The sequence below is a fragment of the Urtica dioica genome, chromosome 10, assembly GCF_054948205.1.
Source record: "Urtica dioica subsp. dioica isolate 48M chromosome 10, U.dioica_male_clone48M_v1_H2, whole genome shotgun sequence".
In the NCBI taxonomy this organism is placed as follows: Eukaryota; Viridiplantae; Streptophyta; class Magnoliopsida; order Rosales; family Urticaceae; genus Urtica; species Urtica dioica.
In genome coordinates, this window is record NC_142765.1 from 1,980,961 (window position 1) to 2,006,336 (window position 25,376).

Sequence of the window (25,376 nt, forward strand, 5' to 3'; positions counted from 1 at the left end):
AGTATGTTGTATGTATGTTTCCAAGGACTTGTACAAATTCTCTAGTGTTTTGGTATCCTTTAGTTAAAGCCGGCGATAAGGGATACCGTGAGATCCCATTTCCCATATTATTGGTACGTACCATACAGAAAATGAGAAAAAATCGTATTGTGAAATATGGTACTGAGATTTTTGTCCCAGAATCATCCGAAAAATGAGACGGAACTGAGATCCCCGTTTAACACCATTTAGTACCATATTTTTGAAATTGTATTTTTTAATTGAAAATATAGGATTTTTTTTTAATGCATTCATGATTAAAATCAAATGAAATAAAAATAAATATGAGAATCTCGGAACCGCGAAATATGGTACCGGGAATTCCCGATACTGTGGAAAACGATTCTGAAATTTTCAGGTATCATTTTTTACGGTTTCGAGAGTCTCATTTCCCGCAAAATATGGGACAAGACCAAGGGATCCCATTTCTCGGTTTCATTTGGCCAGTTTACCTTTAGTATCAAGTATTACAACTTATGTTTTTTCAATTAATTCAAGAATTATTCTTCCTTCATTCTACAAGCCGTCCTCTCATTCCAAATCCTTCTCATATTAAGTCCTTTTTTTTCTTTGCTTGGTGAGTTTGAACTTGTAGCAATAGTAACTACTTGTATGTACATGTTCATATCTTAGTAACAACTCTTCAAAGAATAAGTTTTATATTATTACAAGCAATATGGTTTTCCGAATAGTATTTCCATTTGCCTAAAATTTATGTTTAAAGTGTATTTGTTTAGGCAAATGAATTATTTTCAATATTCATCTATATTATTCTTCTAATTCTTGTCATAGTCATCTAACATATTCAAACAACTCAAGGCTATGAAATCCTCGCTATTTTTTATCCTTAATTCAGCAAGAAAAAAAAAAAGAAAAAAAAATATAATGATTGGAGAATATATAAATAGAAACTCATGTTGCTTGTGCTTAATGGTAGCCCAATCCAGGCAACAAGGTTTTCATTATCTAGAGAACCTATTTAAAGAAGACTATAGAGACACACATCTATTTATATTTTATTTAATTGCAAATCTCATATTTTCTCTATCAAATCAACCAATGTTTATCTTTCTGTTGGATAAATCTCGTCTCTTGATTATGCGGAAACTATCATCCACGTTCTTCGTCATTGCGTTAACAAGCTGCCCAAAGGAAAAAAGAAGATCAATAGAAAAATAGTTTAGTTAACTAGAGCAAATTACTTGTGCCTATTTTTTTTTTTAAGTAATCAATTATACACAAGACACTACCTCTAGTTTGAGTTCCTCCTTTGTTGCGTGGGCTCTAAGGTAACCGAACGCTGAAACCCTTTTTAAGCTCCAACTATTATCAACCTGTGTAATCATATCATCCATCACAAAGATTCAATCAAAATTAAATCTTATTTTCATGCATTTCAATTTCTAGAGAGAGAGAGAGAGAGAGAGAGAGTAACCGAATCGGGGAATTTGTCTAGAGCAAAACCGGCCATGCCAATAATAGCGTGAACCGGAGCCTTGTAATCGTTGTGGTCGTAAGTGTCGATCCCCAATTCTTTTCTCGGCATAGCCAAGCATTTGCTTAAGTAGACCGAGCAGGTTCTCTCGTAGTTGTGGACGTGTCCGAAAAGGACTAAATCAACCTGGATTTTGAAGTTTCCGAAATTAATCATTTGGAAAAAAAAAATTTGATTTTTTTTTTTAATAATCAATTTCATTCCAAGTATTGTTTGGCTTATTTCCTAGTGGATGTGTCCGAAAAGGACTAAATCAACCTGAATTTCGAAGTTTCCGAAATTGATCATTTGGAAAAGAAAAGTTTAATTTAAAAAAGAAATCAATTTCAGTCCAAGTATTAATGTTGGCTTAATTACTTACTTTGTTGGCAACGAGTAACGGTTCAACTACGCTAATAAAGTAGGGGTCTTTGCTGAGGACCCCGGATGATGATGACGTGTACATTGGTCTGTGTCTGGACTCAATAAAGAGGATAATTGTATCAGACATATTGTTATTAATTAAAAGATTTTTAATAAATATAGCACTTGAAAAATTCTTACCCTGTAAAGACCAACCAAGGAGTTTTGGATCGATCAACCGAAGCCATGTCTTTTTTCATCCAATTGTACTGAGGTACACAAAAACATCCGGGTCAAAGAGACATCAGATTAAGCAATTGAATGAATTTTATTCTTTTTTTTTTTACCGAAATAGTTTTCTCCTTTTAACTACTAAATTGATCTTCAAACTATGGATTTTATAATGTTAGTCTTTTTATAAATATATATTTTTTTAATGAAATCTATCAATTAAGAAATTTAAAGCATACTTTCCAAGTTACAAAAATAGTTATTAATTTCATAGGAGATATTAATTAAATCACAACTTTAGATTAAGAGTAGGATTGTGTTTCAATAATACTTTTTCAAATTGAAAATAAGTTAGTAAATGTTAATTCAACTGTTTGAGTGTTGCATCTCATTACAAAAGAGTAAAATATTTTTTATGAAAAGGCTAAAATGCAATCAAATCAATGACTATTTGAACTACAATTTTATTTATTTATTTTACTAGATGTAATTAAAAGCACACCTGCTCGGAGTTTGTTGACCAATTATGCTCGGTAGATATGACGGTGAAGTGAACGCTGCCTTGTTCGATGGAATACCAAGGTTTGTCTTTACCTGAGTTCGGCATTTGGAAATACGTCTCATACGGAACACCACATTCTCCACCCGAATCCGGAGTCGGATACACTGATCCCGACGCCAAATAGTCTCTAAAAAATTCACAAAATATTGTGTAACATGTACAATACTACAAAAATAATTATTTTGCGCGAATCTATATTATATGTCGCGAACAAAATTTACGCGAAAAAAATTATTATTATGTCGTCAATCTATCGCTTAAAAATTTGCACGACATAAATATCAATCCTCGAAAAGGGTCAATATGATTATATACGCATAAAAATTTGATTAAATACCTCTCGTGATTTCCAATTGCGGTCATGTAAGAGACACGAGAGGCTACAGGAGTGATGAGGTGGAGAAAGTAGTCCCACTCGACGAGAAATCCGGTGGCATAACTTATGTCTCCGATGTGGAAAATTGAGTCCACATTCCCCGATTTCACTTCCTCTTCCATGGCCTCGACAACCGATATTGATCCTGGCTATACACATTTATATGCATTTTATATTTTGAGTATTTTATATTTGACCTTATTATTATTGAAATGGTCAAATCGATTCACGGACGAAAACCTGAATGTAGTGTTCAACGGATTTATCGCGCGGGGCTTTTCCCATGTCACCGAAGGCGATGAATCTGAGCTCGTCCGATCCTCCAGCTGGCGGAGTTCTGACCTCGATTTGGTTGCTCCAACCAACTGAGTCACTGCATATGTATTTATTAAATTGTTCATCCATGACATAGATTTTGTACCATGCTCTATGTTCTTACGACTTCTATATGAAAATCATTTACATTTCAATGATTCAAACAGAATTATTACTATTATTATGGCTAATATTTATTACATTAAAACAGAAATGTATCCCAAGTGCGTCGCACCATATATCGACCCCGTTAATTTGCGTGACATATTTTTGTGACGCAAAAATTTTGTACCAAAACTTTGCGCGACATAAATATGTATCACGCAAAAACAGTTATTTTTGTTGTGTCCTATATATTACCTTCCATATCTGTAAGTGAAAGTTGTTGAAGGTTTAAGGCCAGTCATGAGAGCGGAGTGAATGAATCCCGGGTCATGCCATCCAAAGTCCTTTGCGGGACTAACAAGTGCACTTGTACCTACCAAATTATACCAATACATATTATTACTATTATTATTATTCATATTTATGATTTTCAAGCTCAGATCATAGCTTGTTAAAATGGAGATTATGCGCTATATAAATACTCACTGCACATATCATGTTGAGTAAATGTTGTAACCGTTGATGTCTGTGTTTTTCCATCACCGTATTGGAGCAACTGGCTTTTGTTATCACCACTAACCCACGTCACTCTCATCTGCAAATAATTTTTTTTTTGTTTAATTATCATTTGTGAAATTTTACTAATATATGATAGGCTATTTTGTCAAAAAAATTCTCCCTGGAATTTTAACTTTTATAATTTTGGTATTTTGCCCCCAATATTCTCTCTTTTTTTATGGAGCATTTTGGTTTTTTATTTTTTATTTTTTAATAATGAAATTCAACATACAATTGAAACACATCTCCAAGCTTGAGTAACTACAGTTTCGGTGTAGAATTTCATAGAATTTTTTTTTTTTTTTTTTTTTTTTTCGAAAACGCTAAATTTGTACAAAATTAAGGAGCAAAATACCACAATTATAAAAGTTTATGGACTATTTGCTGTAAAAAGCCTTTAAAATGTGAAGAGCTTTGTGCACAAGTTACGTACAGAAGTGGCAGACGAGTCAACGCTGGAGAGATGACCGTACAAGGGCGTGTTAGGGTTCGAGAAGCTCAGCGGCGCTGACTTGGCGATCACACACGGTGCAGCGAAGCCGCCGGAAAAGAAGACGAACTGAATGTCCGTACGGATGTTGATGACGTGGAAGGATAGAGAGCCGTTGCAGGTTCTCACGTCGCATCTTCCTCCCGTGTGGCCTTTGCATTCCCTTTTCTTGCAGCTCAAGTAATCTGGATCGCTGCTTAGAAGAGCTGCCTGAAATTTCAACCGTTAAGATACAGTGAAAAAAATATATCTAATTTGCTAAAATGGACATCTTTTTATATATTAATTTGTTAGCAATTAAATAAATAAATAAAAGACAGCGCACTAATTAGTTGAAAAAAAAAAAAAAGTAATCCTCACATTCACATAGCTTGTTGATTGCGTGGACGCTTTGATTTCGCGACGTGACTATGTTTCTAACGTTCTAAACAAAGATAAGTCATTTTTACAATGTAGCCCCCCAGACTTCTGAAGTCTTACACTTTTGACTCTATTTATGTAATTATTGGCTACAACGGCTTAATATGTATAGATAACTTGAAGATTATGTCATGTGAATCTCTCCGGATTTTAAAATCCATAATAGTCAATTGATAGAATATCGAACAGATACACTATACTCATTTAATTCCCATGGCTATTTGTCCTAAAATTTTCCTCATTATATTCATCAACAAATTGCTAGAATTGCGACAACTTGTATAATATCTTTCAAAACATGCTCTATTTATTACCATGATCAATTACCAAGAGAAATTAATAAGAAAATTGTATGATATTAAGAAAAATTAATTAGAGACAGATTTATAATATTCTCAAAATTTAAAAAATTGAATGATATTATCCTCAGATTAAGTTTTTAATTTCTCATACATTATCATAGGATATACGATCTGTCTATAAGCCAATTCCGTGTATACATATAGTCTCTCAACGAACTACATTTTTTTATTAGGTTATTCACCCAAAACTCATGCCGTAATGTACCTCCATACTATACCATGCATCTATTACGTATATCAATAAATAAATAAAGAAATAAAATTTAGGCCGTCCAAAATTGGCAATTACCTTAACAGGATAGTGACACAGAAGAGGAAGTTTGCTAAAATCACCGGTTTGTGCGTAATAACCCACGTTGAATGGACAACTTCCCACACTTCAACAAAATTCAACAAAACATAAAACAAAATAAATATACAAACTTGAAATATATTAGAGGGGAAAAAAAAAGAAAAGCTTACTCAGAATGAGAAGGTGAAATCATGCCAATCCAATCAAGTTCGGAGGGAAACAGGACACCCGAAACGGTGACAGTGACATGTTGTTCGTCGCCGAGCTTAGGACCCGAGACAACTTTAATCTCTTGGTAAGGGTTTAAATCGGGACAATCTCCGAGGAATCTTCGGTTCAAAACACGAAAATCGGAAACTCCGGTGAAGTTGTGATGATGAGCTTGAGAGTCCTTGATCAATGGATGTAAATTTGAGGAATGAGAGAAAGAAGAGGAATCAGCGAATGAGCGGAGAGATAGTAGTAATAAGAATGTTGTGAGAAAACCAGAAGAAATATTTTTGAACCATGACATTATTAAGGATGTCATTTTTTTTCTTCTTTTTCTAATTCAGAAGAGAGATTGAGGAAAAAAACAGTTGGTGAGAGATCCTATATATACGATATATGTTGGTGAGTACGTGTGAGTTATTTTTTTTGGTATAGACAAAGATCAGCCACCGCTAGTGAAATATATTTGCATTAATTAATTTAGAAGGCAAGAATAGGGGGCTAAGAATTGATCCTATATATAAGCGAACGTGGGGGGGAATATATTACATTCTTTTATTTATTTATTTAATGAATACGATATATATTAGTAATATTACACACGTATGTATTATATATGTATACGCTTAGAAGTTATCCTTGATGTAAAGTTTAAATTTTTTATATTTATTTATTAAAGGATGATAAAATAAACAATAACGTTTTTAGAGTGATATTTTAAAGGATAAAGAAAAAGAATTATATTTCATTCATTATAATGGAAAATGTCTATTGTATTTGTATAGACTACACTTAATCGATATCCAAATCTTCATCTTTATTTTTATCATATATACACGTGCGTCCACCTTGTATGTACGGCTGAAATTGTCTAAATAATAACCATAACTTTTGTTCATTAACTTTGTTTTAAAGTTATTTACGCCAATTAATTGAAGATCGTTATATGTGGGTCGATTAATAAAATAATCAATTTAAACGTTTGATATTACTAAATAGTCAGTGTTTTGTTAATCTTAGATAAATAAACATTTTTATGTATTTATAGACGTAAATATCTTAGATAGATAGTTACCTTTATATATTAGGTCACGTCATTATTTACGATTATCTATTTAAGAACGTTGATTATTTAGCTTTATATATTAGGTCACGTCATTATTTACGATTATCTATTTAAGATTTATCAAACGTTGATTATTTAGCAGTGTCAAACATTTAAGTTAGCTATTTTTTTAATTTTCTGTTATTTTATTTATATTATCTATGGACTATGATTTTAATTCTTACCATCCGCTTGTAGGAATGTTGTAATTGCCGACAAAAATATAAAACTTAGCGATAATACTTTACGAGAAAGCATTATTTAGAATCCTAATCAACTAGAAAAGCCATACACTTGGTTGTAGTAGCGTGGAAGCACAAGTTCGTTATCACAACCACTACCCAAATAACAAAATTATAATTTCTGGTCAGAAATCTTTCATCGCCCAATAAATGACAAATTGTATCTTGACGATATCGGCTGTGTACATTTGAATAGCTCCCATTGAAAATGATATTCAACTAATTTAGATGAAATCCATTAATGTGCCCTTAGTTTTACTATTGGGCTATAAAGTTAAAGCAAACTTTATTCGTGGACTACATGTGGCAAGTTAGGCATTTTTTTTAGGCAAATAATAAAAACGTGTTGATTTCAGGAATACAATATTCAAACTATGACCAAACACTTTTTATACGGTTGGTTGGTTGTGTTACTAATTAATACTAATTTGAAAATAAACAAATTTATCGTCAAATTATCACCATTGCACGTTTGCACTTCATAGCTAATCTCGGATTAACGGTTCAGAAGTTGCCAAATCACCCACATAACTATAAATGAGACCAATTACTAAGATACAAATACGACCACACATGATTCACCTTAATCCGTTTTTTTTTTAAATAATAATAATATTGGAAAATAAAATCCGAAATGATGTAGTTATCAAATTAGAAGTTCGCTATATAAAGTGGATTGCAAATCAATTACTAATAATAAATGAGATACAACCAAACTTTGTACTATGTAGTCAATATCTATATTTTAATATTATTAAAAGACAATCCCATTGATCACAACCAGATTTCTATCCATAAAACCTAAGCATATAATAATAACCAGATATCTCTATACATATATAAAGTTCTGTAAATTATATATATATATATATATATATATATATCTATTTAACTATATCATAAGTGAGAATGACAATTTTACTATCCATAAGGTTTAAACCAATTACCATTTGGCACGTGTTAACCATTTAATAATCTCTCTCTTTGATAGAGATTTACGTTTGACCTCTTCATCTCATATTCAGATTTCCCTTCTCACCTGAAAAAAAAAAAAAAAAAAAAAAAAAAAACTTTGCTTGATCTCCGTTGCTTATCCGCGACTGAGAGAGAGAGGGCGAGAGAGACGGGGTTTTAGGTCGAGGAGGAAGAGGAAGCTCTGCGAGAGGTCAGCGAAGACACCAAAGCAGACGGGGTTTTAGCTCGAGGAGGAAGAGGAAGCTCTGCGAGAGCTCGGCGACGACACCAAAGCCGACACGACGGAGCACGTGGTGAGGACCAGCTCCGACCAGAGCTTCTCGCGCACAGCTTGCTAACGTAATTTGCGAACCCAAAATCTTAGGGTTCGTGATTTTTGGGGGTTTTTGTTTAGGTTATTCAACGTACAAGTATTTATTATAATTTTCAGAAACTTAAATACACACCACTTGCATTGAAACCCCAGATTCAAGATCCATAAACAGAGATACATAACATCCCCATTTAACAATCTCTCTCTTTGATTTATTTATTTATTTATGTTTTACCTCTTCATTTCTCTTTCCCTCCCTCTAATTATGTTTTGCCTCTTCCTCTCGTCCTCAGATTTCCCGTGTCACTCGCAAAAAAAAAAAAAAAAAAAAAAAAAACAACAACAACAAAAAAAAGGCAAAACAAACACCTTGCTTATATCACTCTGATTATACAGCTTGTTTTCTCCATAACAAGGTAAAGTCTTTCATTTTTGTGGTTCACTTGTTCTGTAAGTTTCTAACTATATATTACATGTTTCTAAATATAGATTTCTTTGTGGTTAGCATCGAACCACCGACTCAAAGGCGACGGTTTGTTTCGACTTCCTACTACTTTGATTTATGTGATCTTACAAATTCCCTGTTTAAATTAATTGTGAGAAATGACATTCTGTTATTTCTTTTGCGCAGACATTTAGATGACATTTATATGAATTCAATGGCCGATGATGGTAACAGATTATTTCAATATTGCTCTAGCTATGATCGTCTATTATTTTTACGTCTTTATTTTGTTCTCATTTAAGGTCATGCAGATTCTATATCTTCGGATACGTTGTTGGTTGAATATGTTAATTCTATCCAATCAAAGCGGTGTCGGAAGGTTTGTAGACTTTGTTTTGTACTTCTGCATTTTGTTTTTCAATATTCAAATTAGAATCAGTTTATTCTAACATGGTTCCTTAATATTGATTGTTTTTGTAATTAGAGGGTGCTTTCCTCTGTTATACAACCGCCATCTTTATCAAGTCGTAGAAGCAAGCGGCAAATGTTTATGCAGCAACTTGGTTCCAAGTCAACAGATTCTAATTCCCTTGAAGGTTTGTGCTATGTTATTTAGTGCTTTTATTTACGAAACCAATTTTTTTCATGAGGTTTTTCCTTTCGAAAGTTTACTTCTGTATTGCTATTTGATTGATTTATGCACATAATTGCATATACAAATTTGTATAAATTCTTGGCAGGACAACTACCAACTGCTGCTTCTGTTTCTCTACAGGTATAAAGTCATTAATTGTGACGTATTATTATTAAACCTGACTTGACTAAGATACGATGCTTATAAAATCTCATCTGCATATTTCCAGAGATGTGTTCCTTCTTCTTCTGCTAAACAAAACACCGACTCAGTTGATTCTGAAATGTTGTTGTCTGACTACATGATTCATATGAGAAATGAGGTTTGCGTGCATTTCCAGCGAATTGGTTATATATCGTGTTTTTTAAAAAATTATTCTGCTTTCCATTGTTATATCTAATGTCATTTTTCCATGTAGAAAGTTATTGTTGGTGCACGTCATGCCATATATGCGCATGCACTGATGAATCAATACCATGACGTGCAGCCTAATCGTATCAGTGTTTATCATGGTATGTACCTCTTCATTTTTTGGGTATTTTATGTTCATATTTAATTTATTTTAGTTATGTCCTAAAAATGCTTCAATATTAAAGTTTTGATGCTATGTTTATTTTAGTTTCATTTCTTTAGTATTTTAAAATCTAACTTTTTCGAACGTATTGGTATTAATGAATTTACTATTAATTTATTCTTTTTGAATGTGCTACAGATGATATCTATCAGAACAAGTTATTCAGAGATTATAAAATCCCCGATGAATCTCAAATGTTAAGACAAAAGATAAACTGTTTGCATTGTGGTGCTATTAAGTTCGAATTTGAACCGCCTGGTTTTTGTTGTTCATCTGGCCAAATTCAATTATCTACACAGGAACCACCAACTGCTCTTTGTGACTTGATCTTTGGGCCAGGAGCCGAGTCTGAAAATTTTAGACATTAGATTAGAATATATAATTCTAGCTTTGCTTTTACTTCAATGGGTATTCACTTGGATGAAAAGTTGATGCAACAAAATGCTGGAATTTATACATTTCGTGTACAAGGCCAAGTTCACCATTGGATTAAGCCATTAGACACCCATGGGAATATTGCTTCTGCACTTCAACTTTATTTTCATGATACCGATCATGAGATACAAAATCGCCAACAATTTTCCAACAATTTAAAGTTTGAAGTCATCCATAGAATCAGTAATTTTATGGCTTTAAATCCGTATTCTAAATTTTTTAAGAGCTTGACTGATTTTTCAAATTTACGGGAGTTTTCCATTTGTATAAAGAGTAATCCTGCTTTAGACCAACGAGTTTATAACTCGCCATCTGTTTCTCAAGTTGCTGCAATGTGGGTAGATAATGGAACAAATGATGAATGGAACAAAGATATTATTGTTCATGGTTGGGATGATCGTACACACAATATACGTTATGATTATGGTTGTTATGATCCTTTGCAGTATCCAATATTATTTCCATATGGTGAAATTGGATGGCATCCAAACATTGCTCGTAATAACACAATCGATTTGACTATTCCAAGTACAGCCAATCTAGCAACAAGTGTCGAAGAATTTCTCCAGACAGAGCGCAGAGGTACTTCTTTCCCTTTATTGTATTATAATTAACCGCTTATACATATATAATTAACCGCGACAGCGCCCGCGGGGTCCCATGGCCGAGAGGCCAAAGACCGGCCTCATGAGCTCGACCTCGGCCTCATGAGCTCGACCTCAACTCGACCTCATGAGCTCGACCTCAACTCGACCTCATGAGCTCGACCTCGGACTCATGAGCTCGACTTCCACTCGGCCTCATGAGCTCGACCTCGGCCTCATGAGCTCGACCCGTTTAGACATTGTTACGGCGTCATTTTTCGTATGGGAAAAATGACAGATCCAAATGCAAAAACGATGCAAAGCCGGGCTCGCTCTACAGGCCGGGCTCGACCTCCAGGCGAGCTCGACCTCCAGGGAGCTCGACCCCCAGGCAGGCTCGACCGCCAGGCGAGCTCGACCCCCCCGGCGATCTCGACCTCCGGGGAGCTCGACCCTTCAGGCGAGCTCGACATCCACGCAGGCTCGCCCTCCAGCCAGGGTCGACCTCCAGGGAGCTCGACCCCCCAGGCGATCTCCACCTCCAGGGAGCTCCACATCCAGGCGAGCTCGACCTTCAGCCAGGGTCGACCTCCAGGCGAGCTCGACCCCTCAGGCGAGATCGACCTCCAGGGAGTTCGACCCCACAGTCGAGCTCGACCTCCAGGCAGGGTCGACCTCCAGGCCAGGCTCGACCCCCAGGGAGCTCGACCCCTCTGGAAGCTCGGCCTCGACCTCCAGGGAGTTCGACCCCCCAGGCGAGCTCGACCTCCAGGCAGGGTCGACCTCCAGGCCAGGCTCGACCCCCCCGGCGATCTCGACCTCCAGGGAGCTCGACCCCCCGGCGAGCTCGACCTCCTGCCAGGTTCGACCTCCAAGCGAGCTCGACCTCCTGCCAGGTTCGACCTCCAGGCGAGCTCGACCCCCTCCGCGAGCTCGACCTCCGGGGATCTCGACCCCTCCGCCGGGGAGCTCGACCCCCAGGCAAGGTCGACCTCCAGGCCAGGCTCGACCCCCAGGGAGCTCGACCACCCCGCGAGCTCGGCCTCCGGGGAACTCGACCTCCTGCCCAGGCTCGACCTCTGGGCGAGCTCGACATCCAGGGAGCTTGACCCCTAGTCGAGCTCAACCCCCCCAGGCGAGTTCGACCTCCAGGCAGGGTCGACCTCCAGGCCAGGCTCGACCCCCAGGCGAGCTCGACCCCCCCAGGCGAGCTCGACCTCCAGGGAGCTCGGCGAGGTCGACCTCCAAGCCAGGCTCGACCCTCAGGAGAGCTCGACCCCCCCCCCGGCGAGCTCGACCTCCAGGGAGCTCGACCCCTCAGGCGAACTCGACCTCCATGGAGCTCGACCCCCAGGCGAGCTCGACCTCCAGGCAGGGTTGACCTCCAGGCCAGGCTCGACCCCCAGGGAGCTCGCCCCCCCGGGAGCTCGGCCTCCGGGGAGCTCGACCCCCAGGCGAGCTCGACCTCCTGGCCAGGCTCGACCTCCAGGCGAACTCGAACTCCAGGGAGCTCGACCCCCAAGGAGCTCGACATCCAGGGAGCTCGACCCCTCAGGCGAGCTTGACCTCCAGGCGAGCTCGACCTCCAGAGAGCTTGGCCTCCAGGCGAGCTCGACCTCCAGGGAGCTTGGCGTCCAGGCGAGATCGACCTCCAGGGAGCTTGACCTCCAGGCGAGCTCGACCTCCAACCAGTGTCGACCTCCAGGGAGCTTGACCCCTAGGCGAGCTCGACCTCCAGGCGAGCTCGACCTCCAGGCAGGATTGACCTCCAGGCCAGGCTCGACCCCCAGCGAGCTCTCCCCCCGGGAGCTCGGCCTCCGGGGAGCTCGACCTCCATGCAGGGTTGACCTCCAGGCCAGGCTCGACCCTCAGCGAGCTCGCCCCCCGGGAGCTCGGCCTCCGGGGAGCTCGACCCCCAGGCGAGCTCGACCTCCTGGCCAGGCTCGACCTCCAGGCGAACTCGACCTCCAGGGAGCTCGACCCCCAGAGAGCTCGACATCCATGCAGGCTCGACCTCCAGCCAGTGTCAGCCTCCCGGCGAGTTCGACCTACAAGGAGCTCGATCCCTCAGGCGAGCTCGACCGCCAGGGAGCTCGACCCCTCCGCGAGCTCGACCTCCGGGGATCTCGGCCCCTCCGCCGGGGAGCTCGACCCCCAGGCAGGGTCAACCTCCAGGCCAGGCTCGACCTCCAGGGAGCTTGACCACCCCGGGAGCTCGGCCTTCGGGGAGCTCGACCTCCTGGGAGCTCGACCTCCAGGCGAACTCGACCTCCAGGCAGGGTTGACCTCCAGGCCAGGCTCGACCCTCAGGGAGCTCGCCCCCCCAGGCGAGCTCGACCTCCAGGGAGCTCGACCCCCAGGGAGCTCCCCCAGGCTAGATAGGTCGAGCTGGACAAAGTGACGAAGTCATTCAGCTCGACTGGGCGAGGTCGAGCTGGACGAACTGACGAAGTCATTCAGCTCGACTAGACGAGGTCGAGCTGAACAAATAACCGACGTCATTCCAGCTCGACAGTGCGAGGCCAACGTACTTGAAGTGACAACGTTATTCCAGTTCGACTGGACGAGCTCGACTTGGGCGAGCTCGACCAGTCGAATTGGACGAGCTCGACTGGGGATGAGCTCGACCAGGCGAACTGGACGAGCTCGACTGGGCCGAGCTCGACCAGACGAAATGGTGACGAAGTCATTCTAGGTCGGACGAGCTCGACTGGACGAGCTCGACGAGCTCGACTGGACGAGCTCGACCTCGGCCCCATGAGCTCGACCTCGGCCTCCTGAACTCGACCTCGGCCTCATGAGCTCGACCTCAACTCGTCGTCGTGAGCTCGACCTCGGCCTCATGAGCTCGACTTCCACTCGGCCTCATGAGGTCGACCCCGGCCTCATGAGCTCGACCCGGCCTCATGAGTTCAACCTCGGCCTCATGAGCTCGACCACCCCTCGGCCTCATGAGCTCGACCTCGGCCTCATGATCTCGACCTCCACTCGGTCTCATGAGCTCGACCTCGGCCTCATGAGCTCGACCTCGGCTTCATGAGCTCGACCTCGGCCTCACGAGCTCAACCTCGGCTCGACCCCCCCGGTCCAGGTGATCGGACTTTGAGTACTGAAACGCTGTCGAACTCGTGCCTCACTCGTTTCTCTCAAGCCTCGGCCTCTAAACACCTAAACCTCCTATATCCACCTCTATCCTACTAATGTTGAGCATCGGCAACCCCTCTGTTTCCCTTTTGTAGTTCACACTTTTCTGCTTGCTTTTTAGGTGCTTGGACGAGACAGACACCACCTACAGCTAAGGGACGGCTTGGGATACCAAGCCCGACACGCTCGAGTCAAGACGAGACCACTTGGTCCGGCCTTGGGTCTAAACCAGGCGAACTGGACGAGCTCGACTAGACGAAATGGTGACGAAGTCATTCTAGGTCGGACGAGCTCGCCTGGACGAGCTCGACCTCGGCCCCATGAGCTCGACCTCGGCCTCCTGAGCTCGACCTCGGCCTCATGAGCTCGACCTCAACTCGGCCTCATGAGCTCAACCTCAACTCGGCGTCGTGAGCTCGACCTCGGCCTCATGAGCTCGACTTCCACTCGGCCTCATGAGGTCGACCCCGGCCTCATGAGCTCGACCCGGCCTCATGAGCTCGACCCGGCCTCATGAGCTCGACCACCCCTCGGCCTCATGAGCTCGACCTCGTCTTCATGAGCTCGACCACCCCTCGGCCTCATGAGCTCGACCTCGGCCTCATGAGCTCGACCTCCACTCGGTCTCATGAGCTCGACCTCAGCCTCATGAGCTCAACCTCAGCTCGACCCCCCCGGTCCAGGTGATCGGACTTTGAGTACTGAAACGCTGTCGAACTCGTGCCTCGCTCGTTTCTCTCAAGCCTCGGCCTCTAAACACCTAAACCTCCTATATCCACCTCAATCCTACTAATGTTGAGCATCGGCAACCCCTCTGTTTCCCTTTTGTAGTTCACACTTTTCTGCTTGCTTTTTAGGTGCTTGGACGAGACAGACACCACCTACAGCTAAGGGACAGCTTGGGATACCAAGCCCGACACGCTCGAGTCAAGACGAGACCACTTGGTCCGGCCTTTGGTCTAACCGTCTTTGATCCCTAAATAGTTGTCCGAAAAACTGCGACAACAATACCGATCAGTAATTCCAATTAAACACGTGCGAAGCACGTGACGAAACCTAGTACATACAGAAATGTGTACGTGTATAGAACGAAATCTGCCATTTGAGTAATAAAAATAGAATATCTCCTAGTACGGCTAAGAGAGTAAACGATCAAAATAAAAATTATATTATCAGAATAAATTAATTAAGACGATAGTCCTGAAACTAAAAGAAAAATATCGGTAGTAAATATAATTTCTTCCTTAAAACATTGATGAACTTTATAACTCAGAACAGGCCCATATCTAAAAGTCTTTATTATAGAGCCAAACTAAAAAAAAGAAACATTTTCCATTTTAGCCTTTAATATATTTTTCCTCGTTCTTTGCTTTCTCACAATGCAAATGGTTGCTAGTCTCTAAAGCCCTTTCTATTTGGTTTACACAATATATGAACTTATCTTATGACACACATTCAACTTAAACATGTTCTCATCATGTTGATCAACAGCTTAAGTATTATATTGACTTCAATTCAAATGCATGATTAAAGTTTACTTACACTAGGAATGAAAAGTTAGATAGAAAATGAAATGAAAGATGAAATTAATATGTTGGTGAATTCCACAATTTTCTATATATCATCTAAGTATCCAACAATGCAATGAAATGAAATAAATATTTTGGTGGATTCCACAATTTTCTATCAATTAAATATCCAAGAGATTATTCCTAAATTATGACTTCTTCAATACTTTATAACTCAAATCTAATAAATTAAAATTTATCCAAAATATGATTTATATATATATATATGTTAATACATAAATATCTTTAATAAAATATTATTTTTTGTATTTAATTTTGTTATTTACTTAATTATCACAAAAGCAAACTTAGAAATCATTTTTCGTGTCTAGTATGTGAAGTTAAAAAAAATGAAAAATTTGAAAATCACACTTCACAATATTGACATTTTGAAACAAATTAAACCATATTTCAGACCTAAACATCTTTCAGACACAGATTAATTTTGTTGTTAAATATCCTTTATAAGTGAAAAATAAGTATATTCATAGCCCGCCGACAAAAATTTCATATGAAAAGCCACCTAGAGATTTGAGTTAAAAGAGAACAAAAGTTGTCCTGTTTATTTCTGAGAATACCAAGAAATATCACTCACTAAAACCCAAAGGTGACCAGGTCAAAAGCATTAGAGCACTCTTATGGAGTCACTTAGCTATTGTCATCTTCACTCAACCCTATTCTTTTTGTCCATAAATTCTTGTTTTCAGATTCACCGATAATGAAATGTCAGAAAATTTAGACCGTCCCTTCCAAGGTATAATAAGAATATTAATATTATTATTCAGAAACCAACCGCATATTATATAATTCTCAGCTGTTGGTTCTTCATGTTTTTGTCTTAACTAGGTTTTCCAACAAAAAAGATCAAGGGACATAATATTCCAAGTAATAAATAATAATGATAATAACAATAATAACGTCTTAAATCTAGATTTGAATATTTATTATATATGTCACTAATTCTTAGTGCTGCATCATTTGATTACGAGAAAATAATATATATATATATATATATATATATATATATATATATATATATCATGTATTTTAATGAAATGTGGAGTTTAACTTTTGATTTTAAAAAATGTCGAGTCCATATTCTCTGTTTAACTAAAAGGGTTATTGGCGGCATAAATACCATAATTTTTCGATTTATACACTGTCATACCACAACTTTTTTTTCGGCGACAAAAATACCTAACGTTAAGTTTTAGGACCACTGTTATTCTCAATCCGTTAAAATAACACGTGTACCCCGGCATAAATACCATAACTTTCAATTTTATGAGTAATTGACGGCATAAATACCACAACTTTTCGATTTTATACACTTTTATACCCATCGGATCTCACATGAGCTAGGGTCAACCGCAAAATTTCCTCCTCCTATTCGCCGACATATGCTCACTCGCTCTCTCACTCCGAAGATCTCACTTTCTGTTCCATCCTCAAATCACTCACGCGCTTAACCTTCTCACACGCCGCGTCACTCTATGCTCAGGCACTGCGCCTCAGCGTCATCGCCGACTCTTTTATCGCCACGTCATTCCTTGTTCTCTATGTCAACGCCGGCAATCTCCAAAATGGGCGCAAGATGTTCGACAAAATGCCCCAAAAGAGACTGTTGATGTCATTTTCGAGCCTAAAAAAATACGAAGAAAATCGTCATAAGGAAACGAGAGGACAATTATAAACAACTTCCTTAAGAACAAGTAAACGAATTTATTTTTTATTCGGTCTTGAGTACACTAGTCGAGCTCGGATGATTATGAACACAATCGACGTGCTCAGAAGTACAATTTGGGAAATTCTTGGAGACACGTGATGGCGACTTCGTCCTTCATGGCCTCTTCTTCTGCCACGTCGAACTGCGTTTGAACAGGCTCGATAGAAATCATCAATTATCCGTATTTCAAGGCGATATCACTTCTCCTGTGTTGACTTCAACTTCGTCACGACCTTGGTAGTCACATTGTGAGCTGGTAAAATAGACTTGGGTCGGGCCCAAGTGAGTTATTAAATTTGTACGACAATGATTAATAACAATCAATTAATAATTGTCGTTTATTAATTATTTAAATTATTTTTATCGAAATGGGTTTTGACTCATGTTGGACTTTGGCGGTCCAATATCAAATTATTTTATGAGGTCGAACTCTACCCCCAAAATTAGCTCCTACGCTATTAATTATTTTTTCTATAAAACTTTTGGTATAAAAGTGTATAAAATAGAAAAGTTGTGGTATTTATGCCGTCAATAACCCATAAAAATGAAAAGTTGTGGTATTTATGTCGGGGTTTACGTGTTATTCTAACGGAATGAGAATAACGGTGGTCCTAAAACCTAACGTTATGTATTTTGACCGCCGAAAAAAAAGTTGTGGTATTAAAGTGTATAAAATAAAAAAGTTGTGGTATTTATGCCGCCAATAACCCCAACTAAAATGATAAAATTATATCATGAGATGGATAACAGTGTTACAAATCTCTATTTCATTGATGTTAACTCTTACATAAAAAAAAACTAAATCCTGTCCAAACTAGTACTTTTTTTTTTAACCGTAATCCAAACTAGTACTTTAACTTTCAAATTTTCAATTTTGAATTAAAAATAGGCTTAAATCAAAATTAAATAATAAAATTCATATCTCTCAATAGATGACTTCATTCCGTGTTTGAATTGCAATTTTGAATCATGGATTCTCTATTCCCGATTGTAATTTTAATGACTATGAACTGTCAATTTTTACCTCTTGCTTCCTTCTGTCTTCTCCACGATTCAGAGGCTGTTGTTTGTTTTTTTTTCGTTTTTAATATATATGGTGCGAATGAATAAAGATAATTTGTGTTTACATGTATAAATATTATGTCAACCTCAATGAAAAGTCAATAAAAATAAGATTTGTGACACTGTTATTTATTTTAAGGTATAATTTCGATACTTTAGTTAAACAGGGGGTAGAACTCGATATATTTTAAAACAAAAGGTTAAATTCGACATTTCACTAAAACACATGATATATACTGTCATTTTCCCATAATCAGTTTTTTAAGACGTATCATAGAGTTTTTTATTTTATTTTATTTTTATTTTTTTATTTTTTTTATCTAATAAGCACTAAAATATGAGTAAGATATTACCCATATATATTGAACCATTTAAGACAAGAAAAGTTCCTTTCATTATGCCAAAAACCCTATCTCTTTGTCTGTCCAAGTCACAACCTTATCTTTGCGAAAATCCAAAACACATTGAATGCTTATAATTCATCTTTTTGTCTTTCTATAGATACCATCCAGATTTTTGAAAGGCATCCAAATTCAAGTGTATAAGACTTTTGGATCTAATTGCTTGGTAGGTTCTGAGTAGGGCAAGCGCAATAATATTCATGATATAAAATAAGAGATGCAATAATATAACAATTCAAACTTTGGTTTTAAAAATGTTCTTATAATTGAAGTTAAAAAAAAAAAACTGTAGTTTACTATAATCTAAAATCTATGAGTGAAATAATAAAAATATAAATCTATGAATGAAATAAAAAAAATATACATATGAAAGCAATTGAAACTTGGTATATGCACCAAAATTAGCTAGAAGTTAGAATTTCAGTTTGGCTCAGTAGCTTAGTTGATTAATTGGAACAGATTGGTAGTTCCAAGGTGTTGTAGACAAATATTCTCAGCATTTCCTAAGTCCTAACTACTATAAAAAAATAATATAAGACAATATAAACGATTATATAAATATGTATATATGTATGTGTGTTGTGTGTTTGTGGGTGTGAACCTTTTACCATGCCAATAAAACCCTTGTGCGTACTTGCATGCCGTTTATAAAATCACCAAGCTTTCTGATTGGTAAAACTGGTCGTAATTCGTTTATAAGACAATAATAGTCATATTTTTTTGTTCTCCTAAATATAAAGGGGTATGTCGTTTAAAAAAAATATATATATATAAAGGGGTATGTATATATAGACAGCTAGCTTCATCATATCTTATATATAAACTGTTTTCAAGATCCTTAAGTCCCTCACAAATCATTCGTTTTCGCTTTTAATTCAAGTAGTCAATTTTTTTTTTTTAAAGATTTTAGTTGAAACTTCATTTTATTAAGAAAAAAATAGTCAATCAGATCGAAGTAAATTAAATTAACTAAAATAGTTAATTTAATTAACTTTGGTATGATGGACTATTTTTTAATAAAATAATTTTTTTTATTTTTTTAATAAAATATAAACTATTAAATTATTGACCTAATTGTCCCAAACAATAATGAAGAAGTTACAAAATCGGGTGATTTGGCTTTTCATATATAGATTTAATCTAACGAAAATGTATATGCTCTCATATAAGGCAATAACGAAGAAGTGATAGAATGGAGTATTTTATTTGGCTTTTTTTTTTTTTTGAAACGTGGGCGGTGCCACGGAGATTTCATAAATGCCCTCACATATGGCGGAGGAATACCGTGGTTACAAAAGATGTAAAAAAACAAACAGAACCACAACACAGAGAAAGCACATCAAAACGAGAGTCACTACCCCGACGCACGGGATCGATACTCTCTATCATCGGCTCTAATAACCTCTTCCGAGCAAGGAGGGACAAGCCTCATCCATCTCAAGTTCGAACTATGAGTAACAACAAAATGTGCTAAGTTGTGAGCCGCAATATTACAGAGGCGAGGAATAAACATAATCTTAAACTCAGTCAAATTGCTTACCTCCCTCTTGATGTGATGCAGAATCGTCCCGAGCTCGGTCGTGGGGATCTTCCCTCCGGCCACTGCCTTGAGCACCTCCGAGCAATCCGAATGAAGCTCCAACCTCGACCCGCCGATGCTGAAAGCTAGACCTATGCCTTGGAGAACCGCAAATACCTCCGCAAGCTGGGGGGTGAATCCCCTAGCTTGGGAAAGCGTTTGCGAGGCTAACACCCTTCCAGTGTGGTCTCGGGCAATGCAGCCCACACCAAATCCTCCCTGGTCCCGATCAAGAGCAGCATCCACAGTCACCGAGATTGTTTCATTCTTCTTTTTCTGAAAAAGTTTTCTGCTCCAGGGAGCCGTTGTCTCCACTTTTCCCCAAATCCGGCCTAAATCCTTCTCCTTTTGGATTAGGTATTTCTTTGCCTACCCCGATTTGGCTATGGGTCTCAGAGACCGACGTCGGCCCACTGTTCCTCGCATGTCCACGGCACCCCTCAGCCCCAGTAACGTCAGACGTGGGAAACACCGCCGACACTGTAGCAGCGACGTGGACCTCAGTCGCCGAGGCCCCAGTTACCTCTGTCTTACCTTGGGGCTTGGGCGCCGCACCCTTCTTCTCCGGACGGCGAGATTTAACCGCCGCTCTTCTTCCCGTCGGCCCGGCCTTTGGCGTCGCCACCTCCGGAGGAGATCTCTCACCAAAATCCCCACCCTCTCCGTGGAGAGAGGTCGCAGCTTCCGGGATTTCGACCTCCACATCCATCTTCGCCGGTCCCGGGGGGACCGGATCTCCAGATAGGTTAGTCTCTCTACTTCCTTTCTCTTCCTCGCTATGCTCATCCACTGGGGAATTTTCCGGCGTGCTTTTGCCCTTATTACAGTCTTTTGTCGTCTCGCCCGTCGGGGACGGCGTCTCAGCCCTAGCCGGAATGAAACCAGGGCCCGCCCAGCCCTTGTCCAGGGACGTCCCGATTCCACTGAAACGCTGTGTGCCATTTCCTGAGCTGTTTGGAGTATCCCCTCGAAGCCACGCACCGAACCCCGGCTTCACAGACTCGTCCGTCAAAGGCTCATTGCTTGGGCATTCATATAGGCTATGCCCCAGACTTCCACAAGAATAGCAAAAGTCGCCAAGTTTTTCAAACTTAAACGCAACCCAGGTCTTCTCCTTCCCTAACATCACGTGTAGCCCTCTCTGTAAGGGTCTCCCTATGTCGATTGCCACACGAATGCGAAGGAAATCATCAGTGAAGACCCTGTCCTTATCAATCTTGGCAATGCGGCCGATTCTTCTCCCAACTAACTCAGCCATTTTAACAGATCGATTCCTCGGGGGGACTCCGTGAAGTTGAACCCAAAAGTCCACCAACCGGAACTCCACTTCTTTCTCCAGCAGCGGGTCGCCAAGGACCAAAAGCGATTTATCGAAGGTCCATGGTCCTAGTTCCCAGACTCTCCTCTTATCAGACTCCAGCTCAAATTTGAAGCGAAACCCTCCCTTATCATAGTCGCTGATTTCAAGCTTGCCCTTCGGTCTCCAAATCCTTGCCATAACCGATTTCAGAGCATTCCGGTTGAAGGGCCTCACTCTCAGGAGTCTTCCAAGAAGGCAGCTCGAGAGGTCCACCTCAGTACTAGCAAGTTCGTCTTCCTCCAGGACAAGCATTTCCTCGACATCATCCTCTCCAATGTCTAGTTCGGACCATCTATCACACAGATCTTCATCTCCCAGAAGGAAGGAAGGAAGGAACGCATGTGAAAAGCTCTAGCACAACTCTTGGCAGAGCATTATTTATTTGGCTTTTTATATATAGGTTTAGTCTAACCTGAATGTATATTCATTCAGGTTAGACTAAAAAAAAAAAAGTCTAACCTGAATGTATATGATTTCATATAAGGCAATGTATCATATTACAATGACGTAATAATATAAATATAAGCATATTTGAAATGAAAGTATATTGGTCTTTTGGGTAGGACCAAAAATAACATAACCAAATGGAGAGAAAAACATGCACTGACACACGCGTTACTATTCTGTTTGACAGAACACATGCTCTTCTGTTTACTCTATTCTCTAACTCTTCTTCAGTAAGATAAGACTTGTAAGGTGTGAGAAAAAACATATAACAATAACCATAATGTCTTTTATATATATCTACACATAAATACAAACATGTATAGTATTGCTTTGGCAGTAGTAGTACTTCCAGACTGGAAATTTTTATAGTTTGCTCACAAACATATGTTACATTTTCTTCAAGCGAAAATAAAAAAAGCATATTACTATTTTGAATAATATAGACAGTTCACCTCCAAAAAAATATGAGACAAAAGGCAAATATTTTTCATTAAAATTGTGTATATATATATATGCATGGAAGTAATCACAAGTGAGAATTATAACGTGGTGTAATATATTCTAGACTAGAGTAGAGAAGAGAGATTGAGAAATCTAGCTACTTTTGTGTCTAATATCCAGCTAGCTTGTTTTTTTTCAACTGTGGTCCTGGCTATAAACAGTTGAGAAAATGCATACATTGATCATGTGATTAAATTGAAGAGTAGTTAATGGTACAGTGTATTCGGTTGTTGACTTCCTAATCCGCAATTACTTCCTGCATTTAATTTTTTTTATTCTAAATAAAGTGAACACATAGATTTTTTTTTCTTCTTCTTTCCTTTTGGCATCAGAAGTGGACATAGAATTCAATATATGGCAGAAGAACTTTGTGAAGTAAAGGAGGACTAGCCAAGTCAAAATAAGACCGCTGTCTTGTCTCTTTGTGAATTAGTTTATGAACTATTTGATTACTATAATGCTAGAATATATAACTAAAATAGTACTTCATAATTATACTTAATTATTAGTAGTACTATATATTTGTTTAAGAAAAATATCATATATATATATATATATATATATATATATATATATCTCATTGGTTTAATCAAAATGTTGCATATGTATACCGCGGGTAGTTTTGTTTTTCACACTGTGTTTTAACTTTTAACACAAATATCACGTTTATACCTTCAGTTTACTATTTTTTTTTATGTATGTTAAAAATTACTTACATGATTAATCCATTTCTTCTTTGACTTTTTGTTGACTTTTGGTTTGAGTTTTATTTAAACGTACTCCTTTTTACCCTTACTAATTAAGAAAAATATCAACAGTATCCCTTGTGTTTAATCGAAATGCGAGATTTATCCATTCGATTTCTAAAAATATCAGATATATCTCGTCCGTTTAATATAAATGACATATACTCCCCTAAAAAAATGTTATGTTACAAAACTCACCCTTTTCGTTTATTTTTTACCAAAAAAAAAAAAATGAACTCCCTAAAATACCCTTAATGAAAAAAATTAAATTAAAAAATTTCTTATTAAAAAGTTAAGAATTTTTTTATATGGAGAGATTTTGATTTTTTTTAATAAAATAGTAAATAAATATTTATTCTATTAAGGGTATTTTTGAGAATTCAAATTATTTTTTTGTAAAAAATAAATGAAAAATATGATATTTGTGATATAACATTTTTTTAGGGGAAGTATATGCCATTTATATTAAACTTAATAAATATGTCTGATATTTCTAAAAGTCGAATGGATAAATCTCACATTTCGATTAAACATGAGGATACTCTTGATATTTTCCCCATTAATTATCGGGCTATACTAATATTTAAAAGAAAAAAGTACGAAACAACGCTGAATAAATCAAGCCAAATTATCAACCAAATTGTCAGTACAACAGATTAACTAATTAATCTACAGTCCTATCATCGCTTGTCACGTAATATAATAGGCATGTCAGATTAACTAATTAATCTACAGTCCTATCATCGCTTGTCACGTAATATAATAGGCATGTTAAAATTGATCGATACTTCTGTCCTTCAAATTTATAAGATAAACTTAGCCGTAAAAATATAAAAGTAAAACATGTTTTCATAAGATAGAGCGGTGAATTTAGCGAAAAAAAGAAAAGAAAAAAAAAGAAAGAGATAAGAGTAGTAAAAGTAGAGGAGCGATAATGCGCGATACATATTTCTTAGCACCATCGTGAGACCTACCCTCGTGAGAGCTCATCAACATTGGCTAAAATCATTTTCGTGAAAAGTATGTTATATATATAAACGTATATATATATACATATAATTGCTGTATACGCTATTCTAGATTCCTTTGCAAATATTTCCAAAGTAAAAGCATGGTGTTTGTCAATGGCGTGATATTTGGTTCTCACTTCTCTCATTTTTTTTCCTTTATGTAATTTGTTATAAAGATATATGATTTATGAATATAGTAGGACCCCATTGTCTAGCAAATATCTCTCCGGCTAATTACGTTAAGAAACATTGATATTATATTGTACTGAACCGCAGGTTATTTAAAAAGGCCAAATGAACCTTATCAAATTAATCATATAATAATTAGCATACACATGCTATTAAATACTAATGAAATCATAATAGGTGCAATTTTATCAGGATACACAGCAAAATTCAATTATTACATATACTTCTGTTTCTGAAATTACTATACTTTTATCATATACGAACACATGCATGAATCAAATAAAGTATGATAATTGACAACTAATAACAATATAATCCAAAAAAAAAACTATCCAACCCTTGAAATAGCTACACAAATAAAGTCCATAATGTTGACATGCACATAAACCCCTTACTTTCATTTCTCAAAATATCATCTTTACATTAACTTATGCAAAGATGACAGACTGCAAAAAAAAAAAGTGCATGATTTATAATTCTAACAAACATGACAACTAGTCGAACCCTTAAAAACACACGTATACATGAATCCCTTAACA

General features: G+C 38.3%; 1 protein-coding gene and 1 long non-coding RNA gene across 2 annotated transcripts; one reads left to right on the forward strand and one right to left on the reverse strand.

The window, feature by feature from the left end:
* Positions 1-874: 874 nt before the first annotated feature.
* LOC149382961 (putative inactive purple acid phosphatase 27) lies at positions 875-6,197 on the reverse strand. Its single transcript, XM_089628934.1, has 13 exons — positions 5,758-6,197; positions 5,585-5,672; positions 4,457-4,723; positions 3,952-4,060; positions 3,721-3,838; positions 3,286-3,418; positions 3,007-3,194; positions 2,610-2,796; positions 2,078-2,145; positions 1,896-1,989; positions 1,475-1,660; positions 1,290-1,373; positions 875-1,181 (listed from the first exon to the last, which is right to left on the reverse strand). The coding sequence occupies exons 1-13, from the start codon at positions 6,114-6,116 to the stop codon at positions 1,092-1,094; spliced, it is 1,971 nt and encodes a 656-aa protein (XP_089485060.1). The 5' UTR covers positions 6,117-6,197; the 3' UTR covers positions 875-1,091.
* Positions 6,198-9,093: 2,896 nt separating this feature from the next.
* LOC149382962 (uncharacterized) lies at positions 9,094-9,816 on the forward strand. The gene is made up of 5 exons (XR_016301551.1): positions 9,094-9,104; positions 9,189-9,256; positions 9,362-9,473; positions 9,618-9,652; positions 9,741-9,816. It is a non-coding gene; the product is annotated as an uncharacterized LOC149382962 (long non-coding RNA).
* Positions 9,817-25,376: the final 15,560 nt, after the last annotated feature.

Coding starts and splice junctions, on each gene's coding strand:
- LOC149382961 (XM_089628934.1), bottom strand. CDS start 6,116: ATGACATCCTTAATAATGTCATGGTTCAAAAATATTTCTTCTGGTTTT. Junction 2,797..3,006: donor GCAATTGGAAATCACGAGAG/GTATTTAATCAA, acceptor TGAATTTTTTAG/AGACTATTTGGCGTCGGGAT. Junction 2,146..2,609: donor GGTCAACAAACTCCGAGCAG/GTGTGCTTTTAA, acceptor TGTGTACCTCAG/TACAATTGGATGAAAAAAGA.